This window comes from Parasteatoda tepidariorum, chromosome X1 (assembly GCF_043381705.1).
Source record: "Parasteatoda tepidariorum isolate YZ-2023 chromosome X1, CAS_Ptep_4.0, whole genome shotgun sequence".
Lineage (NCBI taxonomy): Eukaryota > Metazoa > Arthropoda > Arachnida > Araneae > Theridiidae > Parasteatoda > Parasteatoda tepidariorum.
The window spans coordinates 8,774,358-8,799,990 of NC_092214.1; the positions used below are offsets into that span (position 1 = coordinate 8,774,358).

The 25,633-nt window shown below is 28.9% G+C and overlaps 1 protein-coding gene across 3 annotated transcripts in view; it reads left to right on the forward strand.

The window, feature by feature from the left end:
* LOC107437443 (four and a half LIM domains protein 2) overlaps positions 1–25,633 on the forward strand; it is an 84,244-nt gene that overhangs the window by 55,898 nt on the left and 2,713 nt on the right. For all 3 annotated transcript variants that reach the window (XM_021147608.3, XM_071187841.1, XM_071187839.1), the window contains 4 exons: positions 11,133–11,333; positions 17,092–17,266; positions 20,732–20,901; positions 25,182–25,368. In XM_021147608.3, the coding sequence (XP_021003267.1) occupies positions 11,133–11,333; positions 17,092–17,266; positions 20,732–20,901; positions 25,182–25,368 (733 nt within the window). The remainder of the gene's footprint in view (positions 1–11,132; positions 11,334–17,091; positions 17,267–20,731; positions 20,902–25,181; positions 25,369–25,633) is intronic.

Below are 25,633 nucleotides of genomic sequence, written 5' to 3' on the forward strand. Positions count from 1 at the left end.
TATATATATATATATATTAAAAGGATGATTTGAAGCTACTCATTTTAAAAACGAAGCACTGCTTTAGTTGAAATGGATCCTAACCATAATTGAGTTTTTTTTCTCCCCCCCCCTCCAAAAAGAAAAAATAATTCATGATCACTTAAAAACAATATAAATTTTTATTAATTATAGACAGAAAGACTGTTTAAAGAAACAGAAACCAAATTGAAATAAATGGCTCATTTTGCTAATCTAGTTAACTATTAATTAAGCTTATTAAGTTGAAGTTTAAGAATGACAAAAATAAACATAAAAAGCGAAATCAATATGAAGCATGCAACTGAAAATTTTTATGTGTGTGGGAAGTATCTATTTATAATTTTTGCTTCATAGCAGCGAGTCAACTAATTTCCGAAAAATATAATTTCTGCTATTTATTTATTTATTACACTGATTTTTAATTTAATACCGATTGGCTAAAATTTTGTACTTTAGAGATAATCTTTTAAACATTATTGTCGTTTAACACTGAACTGACAAACATGTTTGTTAGATTTTAATACCCATCGAAAAATATTATTTAATAGTGTAAATATTAGTTCTGCCTTTTCCTATTCCATAAGCATACTGCAATTTCATTGAGTCTGATGAGTTTCGGAATAAAATACAATAAGTCATATCCTGAAAAATTTATTTCATGTATCTATGTTAAAAGTAGGTTAGAAATAAATAAAATAATTAATTTCAGTAAGAAAAAAGTTAATTTAAAAAAAATGAACTGACAAGCATGTTTACTAGATTTTAATACTCATCGAAAAATATTATTTAATAGTGTAAATATTAGTTCTCCCTTTTTCTATTCCATAAGCATATTGCAGTTTCATTGAGTTTAGTGAACGCGGAATCCTAGTTGACATCCTTTTAAGGCTCCCGACGACGGCTTTGACAAGTGAGGGGGCGAAATATACACAGTTGGCGCTTTATCTCGCTTTATTTCATTTAACATCCTCCGTTTATTTTGGCACAAAATGCGACTTTTTCAAAATGGACATAGGTTGAAATGTATATTTAAAAAAATGGACACGTGTGTGGATAAAGGAACACGTGCGGTAAAAAACTATGTAATGCTCAAAGTGCCTGTTTTAGAAAATGGACGCGAGTCAAAACGCTTATATAATAAAATCAACTCAGCACAAAATGTGCATTTTCAATGTTAAAGAGTGAACCTAAATTTTCAATATCAAACCAATTTGGAATTTTTTTTAAAAAATTTATTTAAAAAAAAACCCAACAGAAAGGAGAAAAAAATGAGTAAAGAAAAATAATAAATAAAAAATAATTAGCAGAATATTCTAATAATTTTCTTTCAGTTAATGATTAAAAATGATTTTTTAGATTTAAAATGGATCTTTTGATCACAAAATTAGATCAATAATAAGATTAGGTTACGAATTTATATTTATTTATTTAAATCAATCAATAAATATAAATTTGTAATCTAAATTATTTTTAGCCTTTAGTTAATTAATGTACGCTTTAATATACTGAAGTTAAAACTGGGGAAACGTCATCGTTAAATGATGGTTTAATCTGTCAAATCCGTCAAAATGCAAATAAATAATCGGATCACATTTTTAAAAAATCTAATCAATTATTAAATACATTAAATTAAAAGTATTTGTGTTCCTCTGATGATTAGTAACACGGTGTTTGTTAAATTTAAAACATATTCAAGTGTGTTTTTATTAGTAATGAATTTTATTAACAAACTTAAATTAATTCGATTAAAGTAAATTTTTCGAATTAAATAAACTTCTTGAATTATTAAATTATACTTACTTTTTTCAAATTATCGTACAATAAATTTAAAACATACATTTTAGAAGGTTTTCGTTTTTAACATACATTATTGATGATGTTAATGTATGTATGCTGGTATTTACAAATATATTGTTAAATTGAGAAATTGAATGGTTATTTAATTAAGTTTCAACTATATTTTTATATTTTAGGCGAGTTTCATCACTTCACCTAAAATAATCATTATGGAGCAATGTCCCGGATTGAGGGATAACTGAAAATATTACAAATGTAAATTTTCAGACAATCTTATTGACTAACAAAATAAAAACAAATCAATGAAAGTTTTTTTTTTAGAAACCTTTTATTTCTCAATGCCTATTTATTAGAAGATCATTTTTAAAAAACATCTTAAGGATTTATCCCCCTTTCGTTGTTGACGGAAAAAAAATCTAAAAATAATTTCAAACTTTTTTATTTTGTTGAATAAAGACTTTAAGAATATGTTGAAGGTGATTTATGCTTGACGAATTTGTTTGAGTTGATCAGTAAAATGTTTTAAAAAATAAGAGTAATTTGAAAAACGGCATCAAAAGCCATTTTCTGAAAATATTGTTCCCATTTTGTTAAAGCTTTTTTTAAACATATCTAAATTAAAATACACACCGATGACCATTTTCTCTCAATAATTTAGACATTTTATTGCTCTTCTTATTTAGTTGATCTTGTCTAATTTGGCTATTCCTCCTACATTTTTTTTAAAACACTTTTTAAGCTGAAATGTGCACATTGAAAAACATTATGTATAGTTGCGACAAGCTTCTAGGGGAGTTAGGTCACATTAGGGATTCATGGCCGAAAATGCTGTTCCCTATGTCACACACGAAGAAGCAATTTATAATAGGTAAGCACCCCTAGCGTCGCATGACGACGTTTAAAAGTATGGGTTCCTACCTTTAAGAGTAATTAATTTTATTAATAAACTTAAATTAATTCGAATTAAATAAATTATTCGAATAAAAATAAATTTATTTCACACACATTTTTAATTATGCTTATTTTTTTCAAATTATCGTACAATAAATTTAAAACATACGCTTTAGGAAAAAAATCTTTCGCAATCGAAATGATATTTATTGAAATGTAGATATAGAAATATCTCTTACAGTATATAGTTAAAACATAAGAAATATCTATAACAATATATAGATAAAAGATTATTCGCAAAACATGAGAAAAACCTGAATATCCAATTGATGTAGGAATAAATATGAAATATAAAAATATCTATTATACAAAAGAATAGATAATGAACTTTCAATTAATATAAATCGAATCTTAAAATTATTCATTTCTAGAAATCGAAATATCGCTTACAAGTAGAATTTGAATTGTTTCACTTCATTGTTTAAGTTCAAAATTTACACATTATCCTAGAATAGTAAAATATTTATTCCAGAAGAAAACAAAAACGTTAGCGAAGTCTGAAAAATCGGAAAAAACAATCCCACTACAGCCCCATCTGTGCCCAGAGGGTCATGGAGGTTAAGGCTTCACAGTTTAGCTACCAACAACAGGAAGGTGGCAATGTGGTTCAGAATATTAACCGACCGACTCCCAGACAACCTGATATTTATTGGTTTAAAGCTTGGTAGGCTTCAAGATTCTGCCAAGGATCGAATACTAATTCTTCACAATAACACATTAGTGCCTTAGACACTGAACTTCATTAGTGAGGAAGACGAGATTAAAACACTTGTTTGATAACTCCAGAAAACAGACATTAGCTGAGAGTTGACAATTAGTTTCAAGTTTCGTTCAAAAATTAAATAAATATTTATAAGTTTAATCCCACTTCTTAAATATGATTCGTTGGATTTTAATAGAGCAATTATTGCAAATATCGATTTCTTAATGTGTATAATAATTCGACTTTATTTTTGACAATGATTCTAAATATATATATTAAGGCTGATGGTCACAGATCATCCTATGAGTCAGATTTTTAATGAACACTGGAAGAAATTACATTTGAGTGTATTTATAAAAAATCATTTATCATTTATTTCACATTTTAAACAGCAGAATTTACTAAAAAAATAAATAAATAAAGTTTTAACAGGAAAGGTAGGATGACAGATATACTGTTTACACAAATAGTGTTCTTTAGCTCATTACTGTCAAGCAGTCACGAGATGAGTTCTCCTTAATGTTGCTTTCTGTTAGCTCCAGAGCTCATCTCCCAATTGCTAGACTATAGGTTCTGTTACTTTGATTTTAGACGCCATCCCACTCTGATTAATTTATAGGGAGTTAAAAAAAACACATTAAATGACAGCACAAATTTAATAGTAAGTTTTAAGTTCATTTTGCAATCTTCACAGTAGTTATTAACTCCACAGTATGGCAATAATAAATTATTAGTCATTTTAACTTGTCACAAGCTTTAATTACTAATTTTAATACTTGAAACAGGTAATTTTCAGGCAATATGTTTGTCGAATCAAGGCGAACCATAGAACGGGGCGATACAATGTTGTGCTGCCATCTGTCGAGGAGTGAAAGAGTTGCATGTTTATTTTCAGTAGCCACCAATGTAGTGAAGGTACGAAAAACTTTACTTTTGCTAGCCTAAGCAAATTCAGCGATTTTATTTTTCTCAGATGATAGTCTTTTAAAAAGGTTAAAAAAATACAGTTAAAGATACTTGTGCCGGTGACTTTGCATTAGACAGTTTATCGACGGAGAAATGAAAAACTGCCAAATTTTCTTTACTCTGGCTTTGAATCCGATACCTTTGCCTCTGTAGTTTAAAGCTGAAACCCCATTGGATAAAGTTGTATACCCCCGAATTGTGTTAAGAAGATTTATCTAATAACTGCATAAATTAACAATCTACTCTACTAATTCTTAAGCACGTTACAATTCCAGATGCTGGGAGTTTTTCTCAAAGTAGTGAACTGACAGTATAAATTAACGGCCAATTTTCAAACAGCCATTTTTTTTTAAGTGTAGAACTGACATTAGACTTATTTCCCCAGTTGATAAACTGAACATATATACCAAACACCAAATCTTTAAATGGTACTGCCATCAAACTTAAAATTTAAAAAAAGTATGCATTTCTTAAAAAGTTTTAGGTGTTAAATTTTGATATTAATTTATGCTAAACATCTCTAATGTTTTGTGGATTGGTTGGTTATAGAGTTAAATGGAATATTCTTTTACACAGGGTCAAACTAAAACGACGTTACTTACTCAAGGTTATAAAATAAACCGGTGTTTTCAACTAAGGACATAATTAGGATCTGACGAGCAAAACTGAAAGGAAATACAAGAGAAGGTCGGGTTTGATACAAAATTTGTTCGAGATTCACTTAACAGAAAATTAGTCAACCTCAGAGTCTGCAGTATGCTTGTCAAATGTACTTTCCACTTATTTTAGCAATTATTTTTAGCTCCAACCTTTGGAAACTGTTAAAAATACTATCTGATCCCAAGTATATAATATTCCAGAAAAATCCTGGCAAATAACGTTTTATTTGCCAATACTCAAGTAAAATGAGTGAAAAAAAATGTTTCCCTTGACTTTAAAAAATATATATATATATTTAAAATATTTCCCAAAATTTAAGAACTGATTCTATCTTTAACATTTATTCAAGAACAGATCCTTCTATTGATATTTAAAAACGTTTCTTCAATGCATTTTTTTTTAAAACTTAACATGTTATGAAATTAATATTGACATTATACTTGAAAATATACGATGCAAAATGTTTTATTTAAATAGTCAAAAACAGATATTAACCTTAACATTCAGAATAAAGATCGTCCCCTTGATATTTCAGAACAGATGCTTATCTTAATATTTATAAACAGATCTTCTATGCACCTTTTTAAAACTTTATACTGACACCATTCTTGAAAATATAAGTTGTAAGATCAATGTTCTTGAGTAATACCATCCATCTTTTGAAGTTTTATGTTTGAATGTGTTGGCGACATTTGGCGTCCGATCTAAATACGTTCTATAAATATAACCACTAAAGAGAAAGTTATCATTTCTTGTGTCAGTAGTTTTGAAACATGTCTGAGGATACGGAAGTAAAAAAAATTAAAAAAACAAAGAAGAAAGTCGTTAAGATTGAAAGCGAGGGACCCGTTGAAGTAACAGAAGAAAAAAATGAGGTAAATAAATTTACACACAACTAATTGAGATAATCCATTTTAAAATAAAATTGGATTTAAACTATAGCGCGAAATTTCTTCCTTTAATTTACATTTTTGAAAATGAAAAAAGAAACACTTGTTATTTATGTGATGTCAAAAAGGATTCTTTGTTTTCTCTTGGCAGAATCATTCATCTTGGGACTGATTAAAAGTTTTCTTTTTTTCTTTTGTTTTGTTTTTCTATTACGAACTAATATCCTTGAGTTTTGCAACGAAAAGTATTTTTGTTATTTTATTTCGACTTTATCAATGAAATTATATGTAAATTGAATTAAAAAAAATTCAAACATAAGTTTAAATACAAGTAAATTATGAGTTCTTGATAAAATAATTTAAATATGGGTCATTCTCACAAAAACCAGCTCTCATGGTATTTATGCATATTTTGTTTTTGGAGGAAAGTGTCTTTAAGAATGCATTTAAGCAAAATCATAAAAGTAAGATTGTTAGTTTTTTCAATTCAAATTTTATATGACTAAAATATTGTTTTATACATTATTTCACTTGTCCCCACAGTTTATATAAGCAAAGGAATAAAATATTTCTCAGGAAATAAGCAATGAATTTATTTTTCACTTTAAAATATTGAAATATATAATTTTGAAAATCAGCTTTAAATTCAGCATCATTTATATGTGTAGCATCATTTCCTTGCAACACTTATTGACTCTCCTGAATTGCCGCATAAAATTTTTCAATAAAATCTTTAATGATTTACAATTAGCAACATTTTCAAAATTGCAGCATGTTTTCATTTTCATTTCACCATTGTAATTCATTAAAATTCATAATACATGAAATCAATTATATTTCATACTTTCATATTTACTTTTATAATGTCTTTTTTTAAAGTAAAATATAATAGTAGTTAAAAATGAATTGTTTAGAATTTTAAACTTTATTAATGTTATCAATTAAATTTTATCAATACGCTTTAAGAGACTACTTCTGTAATAGTTGCTTAGTTTGAGTTTTGAAGTCCTAGAGAAGACTAGTAGTTATTACTTTCTAGTGACGTCATAAAGTAGAGGCCTGTTTTCATTTAATGCGATATATTTTGTCTCCTACTGTTTTATTATTTTTTTTCAATGAATAATTCTTTGACATGATTTTTTTATTTATTCTTAATAAATTTTTTTGATAAGCTTTCTTCAATAATTCAATGAAAACAAACTTCAAAAAGCTCCACTATCTTTTTATTTGTGAATCATAAACTTAGTAAATTAGTATAGCATATTTAAATTAAAGTATAAGTTATAACTGATACCTTTATTTTCGGTTATGTATAATTGTCACAATTTTTTTATTTAAATGAAATTTATTCTTTATTATAGAATAATTGCCCTTCATAATTTTTTTTTTCCGATCTGAAATTTTTATTTTGATTATATTTGTACGTTTGTAAAAAAAATCCATTAAGATTAATAACTGAAGTGACAGTTTTAATAAAGGTATGATTAAATTTTGCAGAGACAAAGACATTAAGTCATAAGGCAATGTCTAATTTATTTTTTACAAAAATTTCCTGAATATTTCGCTACATGTTTCTAATGTAAAATAATTTGAACTATGCATGTGTATTATAGAATGTAAATACTAATATTAAGTACACATTTCTTTCTAGTAATTTATTGCAACTATTTAATTCTTAAGCTTTTCTTGTACTTTTGACCATCAAATCCATCTAATCGATTCAATCAAATTTAAACTTTAAGAAAACGTAGATACACTGAAACTAGTTTAAAAGATATTTTCTGTATAAAAGGCAATTTTTTTTAAAAATTAAGAAAACTTACGAAGCATTTATGAAATTTACAATCCCTCTGCACTTTTCACATTTATAAAAACAAGTTTTGGCTTAGCAAACGGAAGCTCATTGTTGTATTTCAATTCAATGCTATTTATAGTTCATTTTTTAAAAAATATTATTTTGATTTTGATTTATTTCAATAAGCTAAAAATAATTTAAATCAAAAATATTTTTAATTTTATTTTTTCTGTTTCAGAATTCGTTTTTTCAAACTTTCTTCTTTTGTGAACTATTAAATTCAAAGTTTTAGCTAATTTGTTTTAGTACTTTCTTTTAGTAATGCAGTTTTTTCACTATCTCTTCAGTATTCGAGTTGTCTTATAAAACGTTATAAGTAATAAAGTGCAACATTTGAATTCAAATTTTTTACCTCGTGCTCTACAAATAAATTTCAGAATTTTTCCACGATGTTTCATATCAGATTAAGAGATGTCTCCTACTAGGCTTATTTGTGAGATTAATTGTTAAAATAAATCTTTTGATATTTGTTAAGTCAAAATGTAAAAAGGCTCAAATGCTTAAGTAAAAATGCTCATCGTAACAAAAATAGTACGAAAAATTTTGCAAAATTATTCCTTGGAGTATATTCCCTATAATTGTTATATCATTTTCAAGCAATCTTATTGAAATTATTTTTCCTGAAACAATATTCACAAATAGTAGAACAATGCACATTTCCTGTCATGAAATTTATCCCGTTTTGATAATGAAAATTGGCTGCCTGCCTTCTTCTCTTTCTATAGTTTTTTTTAAAAACGCTCATAACCGCCCACGCTTTGATGGAGGAGCGCTGTATCAAAGAACTTAGAGTGCTGTATCAGCTAAATGGTCCTTAAAAATTACACGAAATAGTATGCATATAAGTAGGCTGTCGACTATCTGGTCTGATGAATAGGAAAAAAAAAATTGCCGAAAAGGACGAATTTTAACTTCGTAACCTCCCTTTTATGCAATCAAAAACACGTGTTACAGGATTAATGATTAATGTAAATTATAAATTTATTAATAAAATACACAAATGTTTAAAGCTATGACTAGGAAGAGTCAAAATGTGCAGAATCCTCTTTTTTTCTTCTTCCGTCTCCCTAGACGAGATTTACAAACGATTTGTTCCATTATATTTCTTTTTCTACAAAACTAGATGGTTGAGAGCTGTGATCGGAAAAACTGCATTATTTTTGTAGTTTTCTACAACTACAACTACTTTGTTTTAAATTTAGCTAACTGCAACTACAATTATTTTCTTTTTAAATGTAGCGACTACAAATTACTTTGGAATTAAAGTAACTACATCACTACTTTAAGGATACTTACGATAAATGTTAGGGAATAATTAAGAAATATTTATGCATGAGTCAGTTTGCTAAGCCAAAACATTTTTGTTCGAATTTGTTCGTTTTATCTTCAACTTTTTCTGCCTTTTTGCGAATATTTAATTTAGGAAATGCGAAATTATTAAATACTTGAAATTTTTTAATTGTTTAATGCTCTTTTATTTCTTCTAAGAAATTAAGAGTAAGTACATCGAAAATACGTTCACTTCCTTTTAAAATCCTTTTCAATGTTTCACAAGTGCGCAGTCGGAAAAAAAAAGAAAGAAAAAAAAGATATCACTTTGAATGACTTTCGTTCTAATGATCGGATTTTTACGAACTATGTGTCAACCTAAATGGTTCCTAGGGGTGACCTCATGTATGCTAATCAATTAGTGCTAACTATGAATTAAGTTATTAAATCAGACACAAAAACGTACTTTCTCTGAATAAACTTAAATATTTTTTAACATATTTGGTATCCTGACCCTTGAAATAGACAAATATTTGAAAAAAAATGGGTCGTAAATTGGGTAGCAATAAAGATTTATATATCTGGCGAAAGTTTAAAAAAATGCCAAATTACTTCGCCATAGAAGGTGAAACAATAGAACACAGCCATAAAGAAACTGAATGAATGACAAGACTGCAAAACATCGTGTTTCTCCGTTGCTAAGCAACCAAAAGGTGAATTTTTGGGGGTGCTTTCTTGGCAAAGCAAACATATTATTTTATTTTTAATCATCTTTAAAAATAAAATTTGAATCAATTAATAAATTATTTATGATTTTCCACGATTTTAGAATCTGAACGTTGAACTTCATAAAAAGTTCAACGTCAGATAAATGACACTATTTATTTTTTTAAAGCTATTTTAGCTTCATTTTTATGAAAATTTTGTACTAAAACCAAATTTACATAAGTTATTATATATGTATGAAGTGTTGCAGGGCTAATTGCTTTTACACCTCAGTTCAAGTCTCCTAGGTAAGGGAAAGAAGAAAAAAAAAAGATCCAGCAAAAAATTTGAAGGGCCTGAAAAAGATAGCGATTCTGATTGCACAACCACAAGGTTTTATAAAATTGACGGTATTTCTTTTCGATGAACTTGAAAAACTTAGTAAATGCTAAGTGGCGTTTTAAAAGCATTTTGATATATATATATATATATATAATGTTAAGCTAACTGATAAAATTACTTACTCTTTCATTTATAGGAGCTAAAGAAAAACATATGCAAATAAATTTGTATAACCTATCACGTTTTTTTAATGAGAAAGACTCATTGATGCTTGAAATTACAGCAGTTTACTTTGCTGATACAATCTTTAATTTCAGGAAAAAAACGGAGTACTTTTAATATATNTAATTTATATAAGCATGATTTGCAAATAGCATCCCTATGATTCTATACATTCCGAAACTGACTTTATCCACAATAAAATCCTCATGTGACGGATTTCCTCATGTTTTCATCTATAATAAAATTAAATGATAAAAAATAATAAATAATTATTAAAAATTATTTTTTGCATGAAATTATGTTTGGTTAAATGGGTTTTATAAGTGGAGGAAATTTTTTTCCGAGTCGTTTTATTAGTTTTAAAAATATGACTAAAAACGCAAAAAGTGAAATTAACATTAAGGGGTTCGAACTTTGGATCGCTCTCCTGACCAAACTAAATAAGTAAAAATATATACAGATGTTACTTCAGACAAAGTACGTTTTTGTGTCCGATTTCGTGTAATTAATAGTTAGCACTAAATAATTTGCATATTTGAGGTCACCCCCAGTAACCATTAAGATGGATACTTAGAGCATGAAAATCCGATCATGAGAATTATTCTGGGTGATATCTTTTTTTGCCGAGTGCACACTCGTGAAACATAGGTGTTATTAAAGTTTCATTACTTGTAGCGCTGTACTTCCGACCTCTGGTTGGAAGTTTATTACTTTATAAATGATTTTGAATTAAAATGACTTTTTGTTGTAGCTTATTTTCTCTGGTGAATATACTAAAGCCATGTCAAAAGATTGGCATTCAACTCACTTCTGTTGCTGGCAATGCGATGAAACATTGACGGGACAACGATATGTTTTGAGAGATGATCATCCATATTGTACAAAATGTTATGAGCAAGTTTTTTCTAATAGTTGTGATGAATGCGGCAAAGTTATTGGAATAGATTCAAAAGTAAGTAGATTTCAACTTTTGTTTTTAAACAGTTTCGTGCTCATCGAGTCAGCCAGCAGAACTAGAATACGGAGATTGAATCACCAACAACATTCACATTCACTATCACAATCATAATTAATGATTGTCCTTACGTAGATCTCATTGCGCAAAATTTGCGTTTATAGTTACCGGCTTATTAAACTTTGATAGTGGCAACATTTTTAATTTAATTTATCGTTCTTTAAAAATAATTTGCCGTTTTTTAGAAAATACTCTTTAAATATTTTTAAAATATTTCAAGTTGTACAAAAGATAAATGCTTTTGAAAATAAAATACATTTTAATATCAATTATCAACAAATGTCTCCACTTCATAGCAAAGTTTTACGATTACCATTCTACATCAGAAGAGTTAACCCAAATTTGTTTTAGAAACTTTTCAAACTTTATTAAAAAAATATAAAAATGAAAACAAACGCTTTTATTTATGTAGACGCATAATAAATTTCCTTCGAATTATATCATGTGAAATATTTGTCCGATAGAAATGATTTTAATGTGATTTAAATGTTGTTTTGCCTAAATGTTTTTATTTCCAGTCGGGAACCAGTCGCATTATAAATCCAAATTTTACCGGTTTATCGGTCTGGTAAAAGATTCAACTTACACCGGGTACCAAGTATTTGAACCCGGCAAAATTTTAGAACCCGATACGCCTCTTATTTCTTTCATTCATCTCTGAAGATTAAAATTAATTTGAACTTTAATCGATTGCTTCAAAACGGCAATGATCAGAGCATTTTGAGCATGTTCTAAAAGCTCTATGTCAAGAAACTGGAAACTCATTCATTTATTAAACGAACTTCTTTCGCACGAATTTAGGAAAATATATAAATAAAAATTCTAAGAAGAAGACTCTTTTCCATCTTGCACTTCAAGAACAACAAACGTCCATGATGTCACTTAAAAAAGAAAACAAAACTAAGGTCAAGCGCGAGGGAAAGAACTAAATTTTTGACAGAGCTCTAGGGGAATTAAAAATATTATTTAAAAAATCACAAACAATCTTGTGTTTATTAATTTTTCGTCGTTCTTGTTCAAAATTAAAGGGAAAATATCAGCTTGAATTTTATACAAATTTCATGTTTATTTGTATAATAGAATCTGGGCTGTCATGCTTTAAATAAGATGGCTGGGGAGAAATCAGGAAAAACAGCAAAACAACGAAAAGAGAATTGACAGGGTTAGTGTTGACGCAGATCATGACGTCGATCGTCAACCCCTCCCTCTCTCTCAGCGTTCTAAACGTTTTCTTGAAACCTAAAGTAATGTATGTTTCTCGTCAAATTTTTATAGCTAAATAGTTCATTAATCTATATTAAGGAGCTCGTTTGGATAGAAAATAATCCATTTGATGCAATAGCATCATTAATTTTTAATTTAAAGATAATTAATTAAAAAAAAATTAAGGTTTAGTTGTTAGTTTCGGTTTTGGAAGATTGTTTCGACCATTTACAAATTGCGATTTCTGTATTATTCGATATGATGATATTTAATTAAAAGATGTATGTTTTGGAGTAACGTTGGAATTGCTTTTAATACTTTTTAATTATAAATTAAAATAGGTATTTTATTTATTTATTTCGGAATTTAAATTTTTTTTCATGTAGAATTTTATGATAGTTAACGGTTCCCACAAAAATCTAAATTTTTGTTTAGAAAACATTACATATTTAGCTTATACATTAGCTGAATATCTTAAGCCTTTGAAATTCTAATTGCGAAACATAAAAAATTCTCAAAATAAAACTGTATGAGAATATTTTTATAAATGAAATATCCAATGACCCTCAAAACAATAAATGGAAAAAATTACGTATGTTTTGAGCGACACAAAATGTTATTTTGATAATCTTTTAGCTTTTTTCTCAGACAATTGTAGTTTTACTGGCCTCACTGCGGTGCGTATAAGGCAAATATATAATTTTTTTTAAATAATTTTAAGACGTGAGAGATAAAGTGCTAACAAAAGGAAATTAATTATGACTATTAATTAGTTGAAAAATGGTCTGTAGGAGTGCTATCCGTGTGTAATTGGTTTATAACAATTCAATTAAAATGTAATTGGTTGGAAACAACGCGTTCCATAACCTATCATATTTTAAAAGGATCTAATTTTAACTGAATTCTCACTTACTGTATCAAAATCCATTGTATGAAATACAATAACAGTATGAGGACACATAACTTTCTAAAAGACAATTATTTGTACTTTCATTTTTTGCAAATAGTTATTCTTTTTATTTTGTAAAATTTCCTATCATTTGCACTTGGTTTCTGCCTAATACAATAGTTTTAACCCTTAATGCACTGCAGTCAGACCGGCAGACAAACAACAATTGTTTCACTTTAATCAACGTTCACATAGAGTATATGAGAATTTCATATTTACATAAATGAAATGATTTTTCCTTAGAATGCTTCTAATGGTATTATGAACTAATGATAACATTGATGCCTCATACAGCCCCAGATTTAAATACATTGGGTGTTATTAAGTTGTCACTTTATAAATTGAAGCAAAGTATGCTATTATACAACTCAGTATCACTCTTCAATATTTATATAAAGCTCATTTATTGTTGCTAAATTCCACAAAACTGTAATAGAGAATAAGCATAATTGTGTAACTGTAAAGTTAAATTCTTTATAATTATAGATTGTGTTTTTAAAATATTACATGCATAGAAAATATTTTATAAAATCTAATCACTATTAATTATGAAATTTTTTTATAAATTTATGAACTAGAAATTGTTTCGGACTTACCAACATTCTCACACATAAAAAATATGATGGTTTGTTATTTTTACTGATAAGTGATAATTAATAATATTTTTATTTCGAACCTGACCAAGTTATTAGACTCACTATATGATTCTATGTAAAATCTTAATTATCAGGTGATACTATACAACTCTATCGTTTTCAAGCGACTGAAACCGGTTTGCACTTGTTTACGTTCGTGTATAAATTGGTTAAATTAGGCGATATATAATATAAATTCGACGATTGGATAAATTAGACGATATATTATATAAATATAGAATATTTATTATATCAGGTATTATATTATTATATTGTAATAATTAGATCAAATTATTAGACGGACAGTAGTTTTTAATAATTACATCTTTTGCACGAGTTTATATGCAATACTTTTTATATTTAAACACATATGTGATCAGAAGATTTCTTACATATTTCCTATTTATATTTATTTTTAACGTATTGCATTACAATGTTGACCTATTGATACACGAACGTTAACGATTGTAAACCGGTTTCAGCCACGTAAAAACAATAATTCTGTATAGTAAAACCTGATAATTAAGATTTTACATAGAATCTTACAGTGCGACTAATAATTTAGCCAGAGACTGTAGTATGCTTTGTTCTAGTAAATTGCGTGTATTTTTGTATTCTCTATAATGAGTTATTAGAATAAGCTCATTTTCCCCCACATTTATATTAACTTGCAACCTTCTATATTTTCGACTGCTTTTTTTAAAGGTTTAAAAAATGTATGTTATAATTTTTGGAAAACGTTATCCTGTATAAAAGGATCGGATAATCAGGCAGTCTTTAACTTTTTAAGAAATATTTAAAAAAGAAATATGTTTAAAAAAAGTTTTACAGTTATAAGTGATAGGATGTAAAAAAATCCTTTGTAATTATACATAAATTTTTACAATAAAATGTTAAGCAGTTTTTAATGGAATATTGATAAAACATAGGTAATTATCTTTTTTTTTACGAAATTCCTTTTTGATAAGTTAACTTTTTAAATACGTGAAATAGGCATATGCGGATGCAATTATTTTTGGGTACAAACTGTATTACACTTTACAATAACATAAAGGGGATCAACTCACTTTTGAAAACATATTTTTTATTTTCTAGTGGTCAGCAAATTTAAGAGGGTGCAAATTGATTTCAAAATAGTGTTTATTTGGTGAAAGGACTTACTTTTATTACTAATTAGTTATAACTAAGGTGAAAACATATGTTTAATGCTTAAGTTAGTGACTTCAAGTTCATATGTCAGGCCACGCACATAGTTTAGAATATGGTATAGTTAGTATTATGGTATAGCAATGCGAAGCTCACTACTAACAGATTGAGACAAATTAAAAATTGATGTGTAATAAATAAAAATTAAGTAACTTTTAAATAAATTTTCATTAATTACTTAAAACTCTTTAAATTTTTTAATTTATTGTTATATTTTGCACTGTTAGTCAACGGCGACTGACTCGTTCTAAACGGAAATTTCAGTGTCAGCCTCTCATGACTTACGCACTCAGTGTGTTAAAGTGCTCCTTACCTTTTTCTTGGTCTAAGACTTGTGAATAAAAAAATACGCAAATAAAAAATACTAATTGAATAAAAGAATACTAGCAGCATTTTACAATAGATGCTCACTATTCAAATCAATGTTTCCAGACTTTAAATTGCTCACACTATTTTGCTAAATAAATCTTTAAATAATTCTAATCTCAATAATTCTAATGTAGCCAAAATTTGTACTGTTTGTACATAGAACCTTAGTTCTATCGAGTTGGTTTTAATATTATTAGTTTCAACGTAAAAAAATACATCGAAAACATTATTTGCCTATATACAATGTTTAAATTCTGCTCACCTCTCCTTATTCTTAAATTCAAGATTGAGGCTACTAAAGCTCAACTTGGGGGTAAACTTTGATATTCATATTGGGTCACAACTTTAAGAACAAAATATCCATCCTTTCCCTAATTATTTTTGTGTTCAACTACTAAGGAATTGGTTGACAATAAGAAGACCTTGGAGTTTGCTTCCTGACTCCATCAGAGGTAAAAGGCTAGCCTCCATAGACATAATGGAACCAGCCCCCAAAGTTTGGTTCGGTCCCTGTCTATAAAGGAAAAAATAACATTTAGGGCACAGCAGCAGAGATTCTTGAAGAGGGTTTGCAACGTCCTCTACTGAAGTAAAATATCCTCAGTGGTAGAGGGATCCTGGGTTAAAGTCCCATTGCCATTTGACTAACCGTGGGAGGTCTCCGTAGTTTTCCTCTCCCTATAACACAAATGCGGGCTAGTTCCATCAAAAAGTCTTCCCCGATGACTAATTTGTCTCAATACTTGATCCAGGAGTTCTGGATTGGATTCAAAATTACAAGGCTACGGAGTTAAACATTAGTAGTCGTAAACCTTAATTGGGTCGGCTGTTCAATAAAAATCACTACTGGGGTTACGAAAGGATTAGGGAGATTTTTACACTATTGATAAGCAGTTCTGTACTATTAATTTAAACCTTGAGAATATATTTATAGCATCCACAAATTTTGACATAAAAAGAAAAACATGGCGGTGCACCTGACCATATATGTAGAGCTGTCCAACAACCGGTTCACAGGTGACGTTGCTTCTTATGTGGATGCACTGGATCGGTATGCATATGATAATATGCTAAATTTGAGTACGTTGCTCACCCTGTAAGTTGTTTTTCTGGTATAGCAGACCACACTTAGCAATTCCCTACTTTAGTTACGTAATCAAAGTGTTCTTCTCTTGCTGCCATCTTGAATTTACTGAGGTGGTAAGTAAAGAAAAAAACTTAAATACTATTATCTGGATAAGTGAAATACTGTTTTTGAGACTAAAACTAAGTCGGTAAAACTAATAGTTTAGTTGATGTTTTTGAATATAATAATATTTCTTCTACTTTTTAGGATCTCTCTTATAAAGAAAAACACTGGCATGAATCATGTTTTTTGTGTAATAAATGTAAAGTGTCATTAGTTGATAAACCTTTTGGGTCAAAAGCTGAAAAAGTGTATTGCGCAAATTGTTATGACGCTGCTTTTGCATCTAGATGTGATGGTTGCAACCAAGTGTTTAAAGCAGGTATGTGATTCTTGTATTATTTAAATCACATACATACAAGTCTTATTTTTAATCTATTTGCTAAAATTATGGGAATCTCAGAAAATTCTAATTTCTTTCATATAAAAATGTTTTCTTTCTTCAAGTTGATATATTCGATCAAGTAAAATTAAAATTCTTTTTTACATTTCATTTGTTAAAGAACCAACAGATGCAATAGAGTTAGTACCCCTAATGTTTCAAAGAGAATTTTAATTTTAGGCTGAAGCAAACTCTTATTACTAAGTATTTTGAAATTATTTTATTATTTAAAAATGAAAATATTACTTTCACAAATAAAAATTTATATAAAAGAGTAGGCAAATATTGGATTGGTCAACTCCCAATCTCTAATTAAGGAAACATTCCAATATTAATTACATTGACGTATGGAAATAATAAATTTGAAGTAAATTAAGAAATGAAAAAATAATGACATAACTTGGAAATATTAACAAAAAATATGCAGATCCAGATCGATATTCAAACATAATTTGTAACAAACATAATAATAATCTATGAGCATCTAAGTATGTTTTATTTTATTTAGCTTTAATAAAAAAATATATTTATTAACTTCTTAAATACGATATTTTGTTTCATTTAAAATTTGTTTCGCTTAGTTAAAAAATATTAATTAGTAAATCTATTTAAAAAAATATATAATAAGAAATCAGCTTATTTCTAAATGCTCTAAAATGTTCTTGTTCTCTTCGGTATTTTGTTCAAAATTTCAGTAAGATTCTTGGTGAATAATTGCCAATATTGGCCACTTTTTTTTCCTACCTCGTGCGCCAAAGAGAAACCCAGTTTCCATGACAACGGCTGCCATTCTCTCTAGTGCTTATGTGAAATTTGAACGGGAATTCACTTAGAAAATTTTACAACAAAGGCATTTGAGAATGAATAGACAAAATTTCGTGTAATTATGTGATACTACAAACGAAAATGTGCAATATATAACATGAAAATCAAAACAGAAGCATAGATATTGGTAAAAAGTTTTAATCCTAACAAAAAGTATATACGATTTTTTTTGTTCAGTTGAATGCAATTAAAATGCGGACCTAGAAAATTTTCCCCAGCAGTAAATTTGGCGGAAAGCTGTGCTGCTTATGCNTGTAAACTAAGCAAACGATCTGATTGGTTCATGAAAGAAATTGCCTGAACGGTTGCAGATATTTCGTGCAACCGTGATTTCTATATCACACGAGCAATTTTTGGAGAAATTTCATTTACAGTTGCACTTACACTTGCAGTTACACTTGCAGTTGCACATATTTTCTCTCGTGTGATATAGCCATTAAGATTGCCGTATTTGCCGTTTATTTGTGATTGGTATTGTACTTTCTGTGCGCATAAAATGGATGTATCTGCTTATTTACTGAAAAAGAGCTAATATAGATTTTAAAATATTCAATTATTCATACAATAAATATAGTTTCCTAGAAGAAATTTGAAATTAACTCTTTCAGAACAGACAACAAAATTTTAAAAGATGATATGAGAGGAATGAACTGTAATTAATGCAAATAAATCAGAAAAGTTTACCTACCTGCAAAATAAATCGACAATTTCAAGGACAACTTGCATGAGATGATATCAAGCTTCAACAACAAAATCGTCCATCAGTCAACAGTTACAAAATAAGTTATCAGTCACAGTTAAAGCTCGTGCCTCTCATAGTATGAAAGTTTGGTGCAATCGATTGGGCCATGAATGTATTTCTCGATCATATTTACTAATTTATGGTGCAACCTAAATAAAGCAATTTTTCATTTAACCAATTTATGGTGCAATTAGAAACTTTACGCCAAGTATTGGTTAAACATTTACACGGATTTTTTACATTGTAATATTCCTTGGGTATTGGGGAAAGCTATTAAGAAAGCCAACCGTGCATTACCTGTATCTCTAAGAAAACGTTGTACTGTTCAACGCATACTCTGTAACCTTACTACCCAAACAAAAGAAATAGCTTAGTAACAAAGTTTCTGATGAAACAAAAAAAAACTTGTAATAAATTTTTACTCATCTGATAAACTTTCTTACCAGACTTCTGGTGGAGCTGAGTACATTATTGTCACAGAAAATGGACAGAAAGTCCACAAAGCCAAATGTGCACCTTGATGGAAGCATATCAAGTATCAAAGCAGATGCATNCCTCTCATAGTATGAAAGTTTCGTGCAATCGATTGGGCCATGAATGTATTTCTCGATCATATTTACTAATTTATGGTGCAACCTAAATAAAAATTTTTCCCCATTTAACCAATTTATGGTGCAACCTAAATAAAACAATTTTTCATTTAACCAATTTATGGTGCAATTAGAAACTTTACGCCAAGTATTGGTTAAACATTTACACGGATTTTTTACATTGTAATATTCCTTGGGTATTGGGGAAAGCTGTTAAAAAAGCCAACCGTGCATTACCTGTATCTCTAAGAAAACGTTGTACTGTTCAACGCATACTCTTTACTTCCAAAACAAAAGAAATAGCTTAGTAACAAAGTTTCTGATGAAACGTAAAAAAAAAAAACTTGTAATAAATTTTTACTCATCTGATAAACTTTCTTACCAGACTTCTGGTGGAGCTGAGTACATTATTGTCACAGAAAATGGAAGGAAAGTCCACAAAGCCAAATGTGCACCTTGATGGAAGCATATCAAGTGTCAAAGCAACATCCAACAATAAAAATTGGCAAATCTAAGTTTGCTGTACTACGACCTATGCATATTTTATGCATAGGTAAAACACAATATAAAATGTGTATGTGCTATTCACGAAAATGTGAATTTACTAATAAAATCACAGTTGTTTACCTAATAATTACATAGAATTACTAAATATAGCGAATTGCGACAATCGCTTAATTGACTTTTTATTTTATAACCGTCGTTGAAGAACGGACCTAAATTTGAGTTTCCGGCTACCATTGTTCAACTCCTTCGCCTTGTAATTTTAAACCCAATTCAAAAGACAAGGGAACTAACTCCTCGATCAGTTCCCCCCAGAGGTATTGATTTGTTTTGAGGAAATTGGAGGACTTTGTGACCCGACATATTTAATGCACAATAGCCACGATTTAAAGCACTGGGATTCTTTAGATGTTACAATAGATAGTTTTGCAAGTGTAAAAAGGTCTAGGAAAATATTGGGTTGTTAATTTTATTACCCAAATAACTGAAATTGAGAAAGACACGAACAATGCACTTTTTTTTAAAAACACGGTCTGGTAAAATAAAAACTTTAAAATATAACTACAAAGATGTAGCACAGATTTTAATTATAGCAGTGCTGCCAACTCCAACTTTAAAAAACCGAAGAGTCACTTTTAAAAGTAATATTTTCCTTTAACTTTTTGTCAAATTTTTAAGACTACTCTATGTTCCATTACTATGTGAAGAAATAAAAAAAAATAACAGAAAATGTTTTTTAAATAGGAACGAAGAAGATGGAATATAAAGGGCGCCAATGGCATGAAAAATGCTTCACCTGTTCTGTATGCAAAAATTCCATTGGCACTCAAAGTTTTATTCCTCGAGAAAATGATATATACTGTACAACATGCTATGAGCAAAAATATGCTACAAGATGTATTAAATGCAATCAGGTAGGTACGATTTAATTTCAATTCAGTGAAAAAATATTTTATTGTGAAAAAAAGCTAAAAAGATTTAATTTTGTATTCCATTTTTTCTCTTTTACGCTATCCTCTTGTTTTAATTTGCACTTCGTCAGTGAGCTTTTTATTTTGAACAAAGCTCAAAAATCGCGTTTAAGAAGAGGAACACAGCTGAAAATACGTGTTTAAGACAATTGACACAGCACAAATGCGTGTTTGAGACGATGGACTCAGCTCAAAATGTGTGTTTAAAACTAGATATGGTTCAAATTGCACGTTAAAAAATGGCATTTGTTTCCTTTCTTCTCTTATTATTTTTTTTTTTTTGAAGAATTAAACTAATGGATCCAAACAAATTTGTAATATGTTGTTCATTCAAAAAAAAAAATTTTTTTTTTAAACTCAGCAGTTGTTTTTACTTTGTTGTCCCGGGTCCTATATATTTATAATGGTTACATTAAAATTTACGTCCAAAAATTTAGTTTTTAAAAAGAAACTACTACATCAATCTGAATATATTGTCTGAAAAGTTACACCACGACCCCCAAATCCAGGATATTTCCCCGTTATGATTATGCAAGGTGTTTAAAAAAAGAAAGTAAGAAGGCATTATCTTAAACACACATTGTGCTAATTTTTTTAAAGACGCATTTCAATTGGCAGAACACGCATACTTGATAGTGAGTGAATGTGGTAACACATACGATGAAACTTATAGATTTAAATATTTTTATTAAATACAGTACCATCTCGATACAGCAAACAACTTGAAAAATATTGACTTAGAGTACAGCATAAATATATAAGGGTAACATCGTACATCACCCAGACACAGCGACATAGTTAGTGAATTCGTTAAATGGCATAGTGAAGTGACAACTATTTTCAACAATACGTGCCTTTTATGCAAATTTAACTTACGCCACTTACGTTATCTGTAAAAAAAATAAATAAATAATAATACCTGTTTTCAACACATGACCGAAACTTAATTCTGTTAATCTGTTAATTCAATGTGCTTAGAGGAGTAACTAACCACTCTTAACAATTTCGACCTGCAATCATTTTCTTAAACACGCATTTTAAGCTGTTTCTCTTCTTAAAAATGCATTTCGAGCAGTGTTCATTTTCTTAAACACGCTTTTTTAGCTGTGTCCATTTTTCTAAATACGCATTTCGAGCTGTTTCCTATTTTTTAAACACGCAACTAGTTTAAAAGGCAACTAGTTTATAAATTTCACCGTAATATATTTCAACTTAGGACAGTTTGAGGATGGGCAAAACTATTTGCGTGATAGATGGATGATTTAATACATAGTGTTACTTTATGTATATTTTTAGAACCTTTTAAAAATGTAAGAAAGAAATGTAGCGGAGAGTGTTTTAAGTTAAGATATTGAAAATTTCTAAGAATAAAATGACTTCCAGGAATAACATCACTGCAAAAGTGAACATCCGAAGCATTAAATTAAAGTCTAGAACAAAACCTAAAAGTAACTATTTGTATTTTTTTTTTTTTACTTTTTAATACGAGTCTATTATATTCTATTCAATTTTAACTAATTAAAAATATAATATTTTTAAATGTTTAAGACTTGATAAAATAGTTATAATTCATTTAGACAAACTGCAATTTTGATTGCTTTTAAATCATGTTAGAATTGAATCCCCCTGACTTTTGATCTAATAATCGGATTTTCCCATATTTCGATGGTATGTTAATTAATTAGCTCAGACGATATTTTAAGTTACGAAATCAGACAAAAGAACTTATGAATAAACACACTTTTTTTCCTACTGATTTGAATTTCTGACTCTTGAAATAGTGGGGGGTAGTTGCAATCTGAGAAATGTGGTCCTTATAATTTGTTTGGGGGAGCGGTCGAAAGTTTGAAGTCTCTAATGTTAATTTTACATTTCGCGTATTTCGTTTTATCTTGAGAACTTTTCAAGAGAATTTAAAATTTTTTTGCACACAATTATAAAATTCATTTATCTAAAGATAACTCTACTCGAAAATAAATGTTTAATAATTATTTATCAATTTTTTATTGTTTATTTAATAATTGGCGAATAAATTTTGTATTTTAAAGTACACATTTTTTTCATGATTTTAAACAACGTAATTTTAAATGGCAAAATACAAAATTAGAGCGAAATTAGTATGAATAGTTCCTGAGAAATTAAATTTTAAATGTACGACTTTCTTAAGGTTTTTGGGTAAACGAACTTCAAAAATAAAGAAAATAAAGAAAAATAAAGAAAATACAAAACAAAACAAACGAAACAAAAATAAAGAAAAGCACCGTCCTTCTGATCAAATTATTGTGAACATATTTCTCAGATTGCGACTGCATGTCCTATGCTATGAGGATAAGGAATCGAAATCCGTCTGAAAAAAAGGTATATTTTATTAAGATAAAGTATTTTTTGTGTCTGATTTTGTAACTTAAAATGTTGTTTGCACACATTAATTAGCATATTTAAAATTCTCCACCCTCTCGCCCACGCGAACCATAAAGTTTAAGTCCTAGTACGTGAAAATCCGATCATTAGTTTAAAAGTTATTCAGGGTGAGTCATTTTTTTTTCTTTTTTGCACATTGTATATAAGGCTCAATATATGCGTAAATTTTAAAAATTTCTATATCTTTTGCTACAAGGACTAGTGTTCTAATCTGATGCTATCTTTTAAATACAGGAAATGTAATATTATATTTCCGTTCAATATATTTTTACAATACATTCATTATATATTCTAATTTGCATACTATGAATTTTGAAGCAGTGAACTAGATGTTTCTATATTCTTCAATCAGAATTGTTTTTTTTTCTAAAAAATCTTTTCTATCCTTTGTATCTTTTCTGTCCCATAAATAAATGAAATTCCTTTGTTTAAATAGTTTTTAATATGTTGAAAATGATAAAAAGGTTCAAGTTTTGTTCTCCTTCCATTACTCTTAAGAAATATTCTCCGCAAGTGTTAAATTGGGAACATGACTCTGTTTTTCCACCTTTATTTATTTTAAATTTTTTGTTTCGTCCCACAATAGACTGATCGAAAGACACGAAGTCAAGCATCACAGGCAGTGATAAGTGAGGGGGCGGGTGGCCACTTTGATCAGCTTACAAAGCAACCAAGCTTGCGCGGTATCGGTCCTTTTTTAAACAGTTTAACCTTAAAGTGCTCGACTTCGAGAATAAGTCTTCGGGCCAACAACTCCCCTCTACAGAGGATCAAAATTATAATAGTATTTATTCGGATTATATTCATCACAGATGTTTCGTAGACCGTCGCCAATAGCTCATTGCGCAGCTCTAGTATGACGTAAATAAAGTACTAATATTACTGATTTTCTGTTTCACTCTTGGCTACCATATTACTTTTAGTTTTGTTTGCAACTCTTCGTTTTCTGTTTTAAATTACTTTTGTTTTCTTCATCCATGTCTGGCGAGACAACTATTTTAAAGCGCTCGAAACATGTTTACTTTCATTACTATTTTCCTATTTTTTTTAAAAATAAGAACTTCTCTTCTTTGGGAAAGACATCTAAATACGTATTTTCTCAATTAAGTGTTTTAAAAATAAAATGATGGTTGTAAAATGTTTGTTGACATAAGGTCAGTTGACGTGAAACTGCCCCAAGATACAACAAGGTGTCGTTCCTTGGGACTGTTTCTAAGTTAAGTGGTTGGTGGATCAGACTGGAACTGGAGTTGCATCAGAAAGGTTCGAATCCCGCCATGGGTGTTCACTGTCCTTTTATTCTCTGTAGGCCCACCTAATATAGGGTCCCCTTGAAAGAGTGATCAACGCCCGAATTGACGAATGTCAACCCAGGTGGGAAAAAAAGTTAAGTAGTTTTTATTTTAAATTTGTTTACGTTGCAAAAATACAGCACAGGATCTTTAGATTTTACTTCTGACTGTAATTGTTGAAACTAAAAATAAAGATGCGAAAAGTGTTCAAGGTGAAGTACGTTATGGGTCGGAAATTAAAATTTAAGATACTATCAATTTCAATACTATCAGAGACTTTGATAGTATCTAAATTATCAAATGCTATCAAAGTTTAACGAAACATTTTTGACAGAAGTTAAACTGAAAACATAAAAACCAGTTTGATGGTTGTAAGAAACGCTGTTAGAAGCAACCAGGAAAATCAAATTGATTTTGGTGCTTTTCATCCTGCTTTCCTCAGTAGTAAAATGACTTATTTCTTTCGCTTTAAAATAAAGAGAATTAAACTGGAGAATGTATTTATTTCAGACTATAACTGCAGGGGGAGTGACATATAGAAATGAACCATGGCATAGAGATTGTTTCTCTTGTACCAATTGTGGAACATCTCTTGCTGGTCAGCGGTTTACATCTCGAGATGAAAGACCATATTGTGCTCAGTGTTTTGGTGAACTTTTTGCAAAGAAATGCACTTTATGTGTTAAACCTATCACTGGTAAGTGTGTCCTTTCAATCGTGTTAAATTTAGTTTGTGTAAATTGTTATTTCGCCTTTTTTATTTTAAGCCTTCAAAATAACTTAGGTTAATGTGTGTTTTTGCTTACTTTATTGCTCAGAAAGCGATAGATATAATTTTGATCCAGTGATTGAATTTTCATGTATTAAAAAGCAATCTCCATAGTTCAAAAGGTTGACCTCAAATATACTAATTATTTAAGAAAAGCTATGAATAATGTTAAGGAATCAGACACAAAGTCTCT